Source organism: Condylostylus longicornis, unplaced genomic scaffold (genome assembly GCF_029603195.1).
Source record: "Condylostylus longicornis isolate FDR11 unplaced genomic scaffold, ASM2960319v2 ptg000004l, whole genome shotgun sequence".
In the NCBI taxonomy this organism is placed as follows: domain Eukaryota; kingdom Metazoa; phylum Arthropoda; class Insecta; order Diptera; family Dolichopodidae; genus Condylostylus; species Condylostylus longicornis.
This window is the reverse complement of record NW_026577973.1, coordinates 17,044,652-17,058,496: the sequence shown is the minus strand read 5'-3', so window position 1 is coordinate 17,058,496 and position 13,845 is coordinate 17,044,652. Positions and strand designations below refer to the sequence as shown.

Here is a 13,845-nt window from a genome sequence, read left to right as displayed (position 1 = left end):
TTATTTTCCCTGTGATTCTTCTATTTTTTTTTGTGCTGTTATGGTTGATAATAAAAATTCATTTACTTTTGAGTGCAAACATTCTTTTTCTATTCTATTTGTAATGCGGTATATTGACCTCGTATAGTTGATAGCTTCAGTTGTTTAAGAGGATACGTTTTGAATGTCTTTTAAATGGAATACTTGTAGCTGATTACAATAAGAAATTATTGTTTGCTTTTGCGTTACAAATAAAATTGTAAAAATAAAAATGTAGTATGTTTTTTCAAATTAATGTACTTCGTATGTATACGAACGTATACACGTTTACGGTATAATATAGATATATCAAAAATGTTTGTAACAAATAAAAAAGCACCTTCAAGTATCCTCTTGAATTTCTTAAGAGGAAATAGAAAAGGAGGTTAATGATACAAAATAGTACCTATGTATGTAGCAATAAAATATGAAAAAATTATTTATGTTCCATTAATTTTAAGTATGTGAATGTGTAAAATGCAATTTATATACGTTATTGTTTTGGAAGCTTAGAAATATCAAATAAATAAAATTATGTCCTTTTTTCAACAAAAATATCCAAAAAAATAAGTGTATGTATGTATGTACGTATGTATGTATATAAATCTAGATCTTATACAGAAAACTAATGTCATATACTCATATTTATCAGACCATCAGGCTCAGAGAGTAAATCAAAAATCTTATCCAAATTTTTATGAAAAACTCAAGGGAAATGGCTATTATGCATTTTTCACTCTGCAGATTCTGTACATCATATTAACTGCTTTTAAAGTTCGAAATAATTACGATATCTCGTTTATCAAGAATACTCCTTACTCAATATTCTTACAAAATCTGTGATATTGTCAACTGAAGTGATCTAAGTAATACGTTATATAATTAACTCCTATACTATTTTTTCAGAACAATCAGAATGTGGCAGATTCGAATTTTTTTACGTCTTGCTTTTATACAGGTGCGGTTATTATAAGTAAGATGTTTATAATATTGAAACACCTAAATTGAAACATATTTAAATACCTTAAACTACGTATGCATGTTTGCGTAAATTGAAAATTTGGCTGTGATATTTTTTTCCGAGCTATTATTATTACACTATTATTGTTAACGTTACATTATCATTGGAACTAACGTTTCACATTACGCTAACATTACATTGAAAGTAAAACTAGCTTCCATAACTTGGAGTATAATTTCAGCTTGTACCTTTGTTTACGCCATCCGTCTGTTCTGCGTAGTTGTATGAAAGTTTTAGTAAGTTTGTTTTCGTAAATTATCGTATCAACTTTCAATGATAGCGAAACAAATATGAATTGAAATAAGAAAATCATTAATAGAACATTTTAAAAACAAAAAGACCTGTTCGGGAAATACATATCTGCTATAGTTAACAGAAATCATTCTACATCCCACAAAATAATTAAATGCTTTAAAACTCAATAAACATACTAATAAATAAGCTTGAAGAAATACACAACGAAATTTTTAAGGAGAGCGGTCAAAGTTTTTTGATTAAAAAATATAAGCAAGCTCTATTTTTAAGTGGTTCAGTTTTAGCGGCAGAAGACGTGGGAAAAAAGTGCAATCAAACCATCAGAAATATGCTACATATGGAATACTTACATGGTCGTAAACCAAGAAAAATTCCCTTTATTAGTTAGATCAATAAATTGAAATGATTAAATTTTGAAAAAGAGCACCAAAATAAGAATTTTTTTTTTCCGGAGAAATGCTTTATTTACTGATGAAAGTAAATTAAATCTTTTTGGTTGTGATGGTAAACCATTTGGATGGAGAACACCCAGTCAGGAACTACGTTTAAAAAATTTAGTATTAACCCTTGAGCAATTGGTGGTCCTATAATGGTCTATGGCTCATTTTCAGCTGCTGAAGTATTGCTTTTAATTGATGTTGATGGAACATGCACCAAAATTTGTAAATGATATATTAAAACTTAATTTACCGAAGTATGCAAAAAAACTGAATTGAAACTACAGCCGATTGGAGATTTTACCAATACAATGATCCCAAACATAATAAAGTTTAATCTTGGCTGTTCTACAATAATGTTTCAATACACCACCTCAATTTGATTGAGGATATACGGGATTTGCTGGAAAAACGCATTAAGACTAGGACGTTTTCAAGCAAAACCGTATTGAAATCTATATTAAAAGAAGAATGTGATAAAATAGAGCTTGCTTTTTCCGAAAAACTTATAAAATCTATGCAATTTAAATTAAAAATGGTCATGATAAATAAAAGATTGCATAAATTATACATCAAATTTCTTGCAGAATGAATGAAAAATTTAAATGTAGTGATTTCTTTCAAGTTCAAAATATTTTAAAATTTTCCTGGAACCCCAAAATTTATTTTAAGCTATAAAATTTATGAAGTAAATCCGGTACAAAAAAATTTTATTCATTCGATAATTTTATAAATGTGCGCTTGAATATGTAGGGGGAATCATTGTTAGTGTCCTAATTTAATTTATTTTATTTTATCTTTTATTCATTTTGATTAGCTTATGAAAATATTTATAAATATTATTGTTAGTTGTCATATTGTGCTCTTTTGGAATCTAATTTTCAAGAATTTTGGAATTATATTAAAATTTTAAATTCTAAAAAAAAGTTCAAGTAAAATTTTCCTGAACAAAAAAACTTTTCCAAAACATTATTTTTAATAACATTTTAAAAAGTTTTCCTTTATATTTTAAATACACACATATATGAAATGTATTCTATAATAATGTTTTATCAATGTATATACATCTATACATATGTATGTATATATGCATTTCAACCTAATTTTATAAAATGGTAATTGTTTAGCAAAACAATAAGTTTTCACTAAATAAGTATTGAAAATTGCATATATGTAAATATGTATAACAAATATATGAGTACGCACTACCGTTATAAGTATATGTATTTATGTGTAAGTACTATATATGTATATGAAATAAATTAACAAAAATGTATAGCGAAACCTCTACTTTTCATCTCTTCCATAAAGAAAACTTTTCCATTTTATGGTTTAATGAATTTTATTTATGATCTTTTTTTCTTCTTCCAACTTTTCAACATTTTATGTCTTCATACACATACATATGTACAAAAAATATCACTGTAAATTACAAATTTTATTTTTTGCTTTTTTTTTTCGAAAAACACTAAGTTACATTTATTTATTCATTCTTATAAAAATTTCAATTTTAAATTACTACTCTTTCACTTATTTATCGTCCTCCTTTAACCACATAGATCTTAAAAGGGAGTGGCGGGGGCAAAGAAGGGACTAAAATCTTATGTATGAAATGAATGAAAGAAATTAAATTTATAAAGAAAATTCATGAGGAGAAAATATGAATCTTAAAACCACGAATGGCAACTGACATAAAAAAGTTTTTCTTGTTTTTTTTTTCCATTAGGTTGGTAAATATACATACATACTTACATTCATTTATATATGTATAATATATACAATAATATACTTATTATGTGATTATTTATTATGTTATTAGATTTTTTATTATAAGTACATAAATGTTTCTATACGCCGTAAAATAAAATTATATTCTATTTGAATAAAAAGCTGTTTGTACGGGAAATTATGAAACAAGTTAATTTAAACCGCAATCAATGTATGTATGAATATATGAAAGACGTCTATGTCATGTAGACTATCTTGTCTAAAATAGAACAAAAAAGACACAAACCAAAAAAAAACAAGAGCAAATTGACTGCGGTTCTTGAAATATTGCCAGAATTTTATGGTAATAATAGAACATTTTTATTAAACTTGTTGAAATCAATACATGTAAGAATAGTTATACAAAATTTATAAAATGGATGCATGTATAAAAGTTAGAAACTTTATATATATTCATATTAAACTTTACTTTAATTGCTCAATCATTTTGATAATATAAAATAAATTTAGTTGGCGAAGATTAAAGGTGTACTCTAGTATCTTCCTTGTATAGAACATTATTAAAATTTTAGAGAATTTTTGTTCCATTTCAGAAATTTTTTTCAAAAATGTTAAGTAAGATTAGAATATTTTTCTTTTTAAAGTTTTCAATTAAAAATGTTCTTCAACATAATGTCTGTTCGTATACATAATGTCTATAAGGCCCCTGGTCCTAAACTTAAATTATTTTCCGAAGAATTTCCGATTTAACAAAATTTACAACAGCAATGCTTAGTATTTTATATTCTGAAGTATTCCGAAGTATTCCGAAGTATTCCGATTGAAATACTTCTGTTTAAACTTTGTTATTTTCACATTCACTCCTGGAAATGTTTTAATTATTTTTTTTTTTTTATTTTTTCTAGTTAAAAAAAAAAATTTTGCTTTGAATTTTTTTCTAAAATTTTCAAATTAAATTTTGTTTTTAATTCAGTGTTTAAATTTACAATCATTGTTTTTCAATAGCAGAGTTAAAAATATTAGTCGATTTCTTCACGTAAATAATTTCCAACAAGTCTTGTATAATTTTCATACAAATTTCGAAATTATTTTTGAATAAGGGAAAAGATGTCTGGCTGATTAGTTCAGTTGAGATTTCTATATGGATATAGGAATTGATTTTTAGAGTTCCATTGCAGTCCCTTCTTCAATAGGAAGAAGATATGGGTTTAAAATGAGCCTTTGTTTTGAATTTTCATATATTTCCATTTTCTGTAGTTCATCTTGAGATTCCTTTTTCCTAGTGAGGTAAAAGTTGGAAAATCAAATTAAATGAATCCAAATCGTCACACGTCAACTTTGCTAACAAAAAAATAGAACACCTCTCTGGGTTTCAATAAATAACGTTACTATTCCGCATGAAAATTCAGCCAAATACCTAAGAATGACACTAGATTCGAAATTGAGATGGAAAGAACATGTCAAGAAAAAGAGGCTAGTTGATCGTAAATTTTCGCTCTCCATGCACAGCGAAATTTTTATCTACAATCAAATATTAAAGCCAGTCTGGGCTTATGGTATTGAGATATGGGATTGTGCAGAACAACTTCATATTCAAACTATTTAAACGTTTCAAAATAGAGTATTACGCAATATTGTCGGCGCCCTCTGGTACGTTCGTGATACTGATATTCATAGGGCTCTCAAGATTCCTTTCATTACAGACGAAATAAGGAAAAGGACTGCATGCCACAAAATTCGTCTTTTCCGACACGCCAACGAAGAGATGGCACGTTTAGCTGACGATCAAAATTTTGTTAGACGACTCAAATGAACGAAACCCTTTGAACTGTGTTAGGATAACATCTATTACCTATTAAATATTGCTAATGGAATTATGGTAGATCATAGGGTTCTTTAAAAACAAAAAATGAGTTTTTTGACTAAATTTATATTGATGGTTAGTCTAATACGAGTAACTAGGTTTAGTTTAAACACCGATCGAAAGTTTTAGTGATCTTAAAGTGGCATAGTATTTGAACCTGCATTCCGGTAGGCTGCCACTGAATTTTCTGTCGATGATTTCCTCCGATCGAAAAAAAAAAAATTCTGTAGTTCCTAAATTAATAAATATATACTGAGATATTGAAATACTTTACTGGATTATTGTAGTAGAGGCATAAGGTGAGAATCTTTTTTCATAATTGTAATAACCAGTGTTGCATTTGTGTTTCTGCTACATATTTGAAATCATTAGGTAATAATAATTATTGTTGAATTATAATCAAACAGAAATAGTTGTATTTCCATCGTGTGCACCATAGTCCTACCATGTATTTATTCAACTGTTTAAATAATTAATATAATTGCATACGTTTCACGAACAGTGTATTCCACATGAACAATTTTAAATCTTTAACTGACAACAGGTAATCTATAATGTCTAGATCGATTTATAGTTGAACAAACAAAAATTAGTAGATCAACGTTGTGGAAAATATTGAAAGTTTGGTTTAATTAAGAAATATTCGTTAAAAAAATGGAACGACGTTACGTGTAATGTAAAATATACTTGAAATATTTTGAAGGCCCACGTTTTCTAAGTAGAACAGGTAAACAAGTTCCAATTATGAAGTGAAGATGACTTGTTTTTGCCTGTTGCCATTTATCTCTTCATGACTACTGCTTTAGTTTTTATTATTTGTACATTCAAATAACATAGCCCAATGAAAATTATGATTGGTGACATCACTTGGTGTACTTAATAAAAAAATCTGATGTGGTCAGCACATAACCGACCGCATTGTGTATTGTCTAGTTAAATGAAAGTGTTACAGAATATTATAAAAATGTCTGTTAAATACTTCTTTCCAATTTTTAGGACATTAGTAAGCTTATAGTTAACATACTTAGAAAAATGTAAATTTGGCTCTTAGTAGAGTTTCGCTTTGTGCTACCCGAATTCCCTGAAATGCTCGCCAGTTAGTTTCGGTAACAACCAGAACTCAAATATCAAATTTCAAGAAATTCCATCAATTTGTTCTGTGGATATGGTGAAAAATGTAAAATCGGCCCGCAAATCAGTTCTCGACCCCTGATCTTTCCAAAAAAGTTATATGTTCATTGCTTTAATATGAGGAATTCATATATTAAATTTCAATGAAATCGGTTGATTATTTCTCTTTATATACACAAAAATGTATATTTGGCCCGTAGTAAACGTCTAGTTGCCGATGCCTGATTTCTTCCAAAACATACGAATTTTTGCGGACGGTCGAACTGAGCTTATATATAAAATTTCAAGTAAATCGGTTGAATATTTTCTCCAAAATGTTCAAAAATGTAAAACAGGCCCGCTAAAAAGTGCAGTTCCCGAGGCCTGATATATACCAAAAGTTGATCGATCCGTGCCATGGTGGAAACAAACTTACATATAAAATTTCATCAAAATCGGTTCAGCCGAACTTGAGATACACGCGTGCACACACAGACCGACAGACCGACAGACCGACAGACCGACAGGTTGCTAAAAATAGTTTATTTACACTTCCCTACTATGGAGAAGTACGTTCCCACCGAAAACTCGATATGCAAAATTTGTTGCCATCACATAACCTACCTATTGTTTACACAATACGGTCGGTAAAAATTAAATTAGTTTTTATATATTAAGGTTATTTTCGTTAGGAAATCCATTCTTTTAGATTTTTTCCTGTGTAGTTTGTTTTTTTTTTATGATTTGGTGTAATTTTAACGGTACAACAATAATAGAAAAACAAAGCGGTAAATGAAAAAATTAATGGAAAAATGATGCACTGAAAAATTGCTACAATTTTTATTTTTTTTAATTTCCCATTTCAGTTATTAAGTACAAAAAAATGTTATAAAATCAGAGCTCTGTAACGATAATAATGCGATTTTACCTTTATTCAGTAATTTCTGTCATATAATAGAATAATATGTGTGTTTGGTTTGTATGTGCTATTTGGATATAAAAACTAGCAGTCATTGATGTGTGTTTTGCATTCTTTTCCTATTTATTCTTTGTATAATTCGTTTGCCTTTTTTAGTTTCTAGTATGGTGATTCTAAATTTATTTTATCGTTTAGAAGGACACGATGAGAAGTTTTACATAAAAGAATATTTTGAAATAATCCAGTTTGCTGGTATCTGAGTAAAATTTAAAACTTACTTTGCTGACCTACACTTCATTATCGATTTATTTTGTACTCCATGCAGTTTCTCATTTTAGGAAAAGGTATGATATTGTAGACAAAGACGTTAAACTCGGAAATTGTAAATGTTATATTCTTATTATAGGTCTTAACAACTGAAATTTATTTATAGCAACTTATAGAAATTATGTAATTTGAGTTCTTCAATTCAATTCTGATTTGGAAGTCAACATTTTGTGAGTTATAATTTATTAGTTTTTCTCTAGACCAAATAATAGAGTAATTTTGATTCATGAAATGTTAACACTTTTAAAAACTTGTTGTGATAATTAAATTATAAATAGGTAATAAAAGTAAGATTCCGTGCATTTGTTCAAAACAGAAATTGTAGGACGCGGGTGAATATGTTGGTTTGTATAAGAACCATTTTGTTCTCAAACCATCCGTAATTAAATCGGAACTTTTTGTTTTTAATTTGTGACTATCGCACTCAAAATAAGAAGAGCGTAACATTATTATTTTAATAAACTAACAACTTGGGAAGAAAAGGGTTAATTAAATAAATTTGGAAAAATATTTCAAACCAATTAAATCACGCGAGCAAACTTTTTTTTCCAACAAGGGTCATTCCAACTCGCTCGTGTCTTTTAAAAATTCATTTTACGCCCAATAAAAGCCTACTTAAATAATTTTGTAAATATTTAGAGATTTTGTTGTTACGCGTTACATAGACTTATGAGTGATATCTTATAATGGAAGGGCTAAATATGTTGTTTTTCAGTTTTCATTTTATTTGCAATTTATTACTTAAATGAATTTTATTATTAATTTCATTTTCATAATAAAAAATGCAGCTATTTTTATATATGTATGTACGTAGGTAAAAGTTTATATTGTTTGTTTTAAATTTATTATTTTTAATTTTTTTTTTTATATTTGCAGATGGTACCGAGTTTCTGATTCAGATGCACTATATCCAATCCCATCATCACAACGTGTAATTGTATCAAGGACTCTATTATTAATAAAAAACGCTGATGATCGTGATACAGGAAAATGGGTAAGTTAGGCAGAGTAAATAAAAAATGAAAAGGAAAAAAAAAATTTAAACGAATCGGAAGTAAATTTTTTCATATATCAACGGTATTTTGTTTTTGCTATGCTTCAATGTAACCGTAAATTAATCAAAGTGAAAATTTAAAAACGTTTATATAAATTTAATTTTTGTATAAATTTTTTAAGGAGCCCCTGAAATAATGGGTGTTTAAGGGCCGTTTCCTTTAACAATTCAATCTAAATCCCTTTTATTTCGATTCTGTTTCATTTTGTTCTTTACACTTTCATAAGTGTATGCCGAATCTATTGGGAATTCGATTAATTTTTGACCTTTTTACACTGCGATTGCGATTGTTTTTGGATGAAAATCAAAACGTATAAGAATTTGAATAAGATAAGGGAAGATAGGATACACCTTGAAGTTTATGTAGGTAAAACAATGACTTTAAATCCGTAAATAAATTTTACGAATAATAAAAAAAATTTAACACCGTTTTTAAAAATTCTGTTTTATCATAAAAGTGACAATAAATGAACTAGTTTTAAGGGCGTGCAAAAAATGGAAAAAAGTGTCGTATGAAATGTCAGTGAAAGTTAATAGGTTCTTTTTATGTAATTTTCTGTGTGTACTTTGGGCATCTGGTATTTTCTGTGATAAAATATCATTTTTCTGAATCTGTCCGCAGGCTTCTAACTTATAGTTGACGCGCGTATAAATAATCGATATTGAGGGTTTATTTCACTCGTGATTTTGGGGCCTCCATAATGGAAATTTTTATTTTTATTCTATTTAAATAACTCTATTCGCGAATCAGATCGAATCTGAATCTTGTATTAGAAAATATTTATATATATTTATATATATTTATCAAAATTTTGATGTGATCAGCATAAAGTCGACCGCAAGGTGTTTCCAGTTTAGCGAAAGTGTTGAAAAAGGTTATGAAAATACCTTGCAAACACTTCTCTCAAATTAAGTGTTATAATCAATGGTCGAAGTGGGATACTCAAAGTGGTGAGATGGTAAAAAAAAAAAAATAAAAAAAAAAAATTTTTTTTAAAAATAACTCAACAAAATTTACCAAACTTTGGAAGTAAACTAACGAGAATATTTATATTCAAAATTAAATCAACTAAAAATTGAATCAACAACTGTGCAAATTGTTACCAAAGAAATGCATAGACTACTATGTAGTAACGAAAATTTCATTAATAGAAAAAAATTATACGTTACTATTTGAAATTGGTCTTATTTAAAATTACATACATATATTTAATTTTTTGTTAAAAAAATTTTTAAAATTCATTAGAAAATTTTCTTAAATTTTAAAAAAGATGTTCCGGAACGCATTTTTCTCTTCTATTAAGTAGTGGGATGGATTTCCAATTATTTAAAAGTACTGGGATGGCATCCCACTCCATCCCGCCTCACTTCGAGCACTGGTTATAATAAGCTTTTAGTAAACATACCTAGAAAAATATGAATTTGGCTTTTAGTGAAGTTTTCCTTTATATCATCCGGATTCCGTGAAAAGTTCATCAATAACAATATGGTAACAAACAGAAGTTTAATACTAAATTTCTTAATTTATTATGAAATATAAAATTATATAAACATTCCGGCAATTAGTTTCTAAAATATATAAAATCGACCCTCTAGTAAAAGTTCGGTTTCAGAGCCGTGATATTCCCAAAAAATATATACATAAGTTCATTGTTTTGACGAGTGAATTTAAAAATCGATTTTCAAGTAAATTGGTTGGATTACTTCTCTTTATATGCGCAAAAATGTAAATTTTACCTGTAAAAAATGCAGCTCCATGGAGCTACCAAATTTAAATGGTTTCTTGTACTGTCAGAAGAAGGTTATAAATAAAATTTCGAGAAAATCTATTGAAATTTTTTTTTTTAAATTATCAAAAATCTCAGATATTCTCGTAAAAAGGTTCAGTTCCTGAGAACTGACATATCTCAAAAGTTGATAAATCCGTGAAGTAGCCAAAGTTAGCTTATATACAAATTTTCGATCGAACTTGAAATGGGTACGACGAATACACATATACCATAGAGAAGTGCGTTTCCTCTGAAAATTCGATACGCAAAAGATATTCGAAATTTTGTATCATCCCATAAACTCCCTTATTGTATGCAATGCGGTTGGTAAAAATTAAGAATTATATTGGCGATCGCTTACATCACGGATGTTCCGGTATCGAATAGAAAATATACAATAAAGAGTTATGTGAAAGCAGATGTCAAGTGAAAACTGTTCCTTATTGTGAATAACAAATATTTTGAGTTAACTATAAAAGAGCTGGGGTAACTTAGGAAACATTGAAAAAAGGTTTTCAGATAAATTGTAGTAACTAGAGTGCGCAGAATTTACGCCAAAATATTTCCAAATTGCGTAACAAAATATTTATGCCAGAGAAGGTTCCTACTTCTTGACTTGGATAATAAACTATATGAATAAAAAGAATCGGAAACAAGCCAAGGTTATACAATAGGCCCCTTTTGCTATTGAAAAATACTATTCTATTTCAAACTTTAAAATTTAATTCGGTTTCATCAAAGTTTTGAAAATTTTCTAAAATTAAGATTTGAGAACAAAAAATAGAAAATTCATGAATGCGGTTTACTTCAAGTGAATTTGGTTTACTTCAACAACCAAGTGAATTTTATTATAAATTAGCAATTTTAAATTCTTTTTTTCTCTACATTTTACTTTACATTTACTTTTGTTATATATAATGTATGAGTAAATAATATTCGTTTCCTTCTGAATTTATATTTCGAGGTTAAACGCTTGAATATTATTATTAAATATTTTATATCACATCCATACATAAATAACATATACACATACAGTGCCATATAATTTGTATTCGTGTGTTTACTATAAAATATATAAATATATAAAATTGAATTTTTAAAAAACGACATTGGATAGCGGGGGGGCGTACGAATATTAAAAATATCTACTAGAGTTGTAAAGACTTTCTGTATGTACGAAAGAAAATTTAGTTAATAAAAAAACATTTATTTGTATAAATGTTATATAAGTTATAGGGTAAAGTTAAATGTCAGATTAAGGATAGACAGTTAAGTGATCTTTATATAAAAATAAATATATGTATATTTATATATAAATATTATGTACATATCAAGTATTTATTTAAATATTTGAAGTGTAAACTGAAACTTGAAAATATTTTTGATTTATGCAAATTTATTTACACATTTATTATAAAGTTATGTACAGTACCATCAAAAGTATATTAGGTATTTGTATATACATATATACAATGTGTATATATAAATGTGAATTTGTTAGAATTGTGTGTACATCAGTTTATTTTGATATTTTGCTGTTAGATATTGAAATCTATGACTTTGTTTTGCACATTTTTAAAATTCGTGTACCAATTTGATATTATGCAAAGTATTTTATATCTTTCATCACATCTACTCCTTTTTGCGTCCTTAAAAGTTATTTAATAAATAAAATTTTGCGTGGTGGGTGGGGGGAAGGAGGGGGATGTTTTGAAATATTTTAATATTTAAAGATTTGTGAAATAAAATGAAAAATATATTTTTGAAATCAATACAATAAAGTTGAGAATGATAATTGAATTAATAATTGAGGGTTTTAGTTTAAAAATAAAATAAGTGAGTAAAAATAAGTTGATTTTAAACAAATAAAAGAATTTATTTTATTAGAATTAATTCTTATGAAAGTTGATATAAAGTTTTTAGACATCAATAGATACTGTTAAAGAATTATAACAAAACTGAATCTTGGAAAAAGAATGAGAATGAAAAACCGTGAGAAATCAATTGTGCTCTCTTCAGAACGCATAGTACTTTCGCTGTGGTGAATCAGCAGAATAAGGAGCCTGCTAACTATAGCTTTCCCTTTTCATGAATGTTTAACTTTTAAGACAATTGCTTTCAAAGACGTTCAAAATTGAGAAGCAATTTTCAAAGAGAACTGCACTTAAATAGAAAAAGATTTTCTATTTGTGGAATTTCAAAAAATAACATTCAAAATCACTTATGTAATTAAAATAAAACAGTTTGATGACAACGATTACACGGTCAGTGTTCATGTCAGTTTATATTGTCATTAGTGTTCATTTCACTGATTTCACATATATTTTGTTGATGGAGAAAAGAATGACGGAAAAGCATTATTAAATTTTCTTCTGTTATTCAATTCTATTGTTTCCAGTTCATAAAATTAACGTTCCAAATTAAACGTTAAAACCGTTTGGTAATGCCGTTTTGTGGTCGATTTATAGTCGTGTTGTGGTTAAGTTTATTTAAAATTCAAAATGGACTGAAATAAAATTCAAACAGCTGTTCTTATAAATTTATTAAATTTAAATGGAGAGATTATAATAAAAGTCCCAATTTTTTTTTTCTCAAAAAAACACAAAAGAGCTGCTAATTTCCCCTCTTCAACATAATCCGTTCTTATAGTTATAACATTAAATGTACATACGTATATGTACACGTTATGAAATCAATTTTTCCCTTCCAATTCGTGTTCATAAATGGTATTCTTTAATAGTGTCCTATAACTTTTTCAGCAATGCATTACTAAAGTGAAGACTGAGCGTGTAATCGTCGCCATCCCATTCTCATGAATGAGAATCAATTCTATTTCATATACTTTTGTTTTCCAATTTTAAAAAAAATTTTTTTTAACAAACATACTTTCTTTATCTTTTCAATGCTTCAAAGGGATTTTTACAAATTAAATTTACTTTAATTTGATATTTAAAAAGTCAACAGGACGCTTCATGATTTTTATGATTTCAAATTTCAATTACAATTTGTTTCGTTTTCCAAATTAGGAAGAAAAAGAAAAGTTTTACAAATAAATTTTTGTTGTTTGACAGTTTAAAGAATTCAAGAAACAACAATGTAGTTAAAACAATTTCTCTACAAGACTGCAAAGAACAAAAATCATTTTGAATTTTCTAATCGTTTTTTCATTCTCAAATCCAAATCAGCGATTATCTAGGAAAATAGATTTTTAATACGGGTACTTCTGTATATTTTTCGATTCAATTAAGAAAACTATTAGAAAAAGATTAAGCAGATGGAAAGATTTGAATTGAAAAATGGAATCAAAAGGGAGCAAAAAAAATAAAAAATAGTTGATTGATTC

General features: G+C 27.4%; 1 protein-coding gene across 2 annotated transcripts in view; it reads left to right on the top strand.

Moving 5' to 3' along the window:
* The window catches only part of LOC129614583 (cell adhesion molecule Dscam2), a 155,239-nt gene that overhangs the window by 62,572 nt on the left and 78,822 nt on the right, over positions 1 to 13,845 (top strand). For both annotated transcript variants that reach the window (XM_055529286.1, XM_055529295.1), the window contains exon 8: positions 8,556 to 8,673. In XM_055529286.1, coding sequence (XP_055385261.1) covers positions 8,556 to 8,673 — 118 coding nt within the window. The remainder of the gene's footprint in view (positions 1 to 8,555; positions 8,674 to 13,845) is intronic.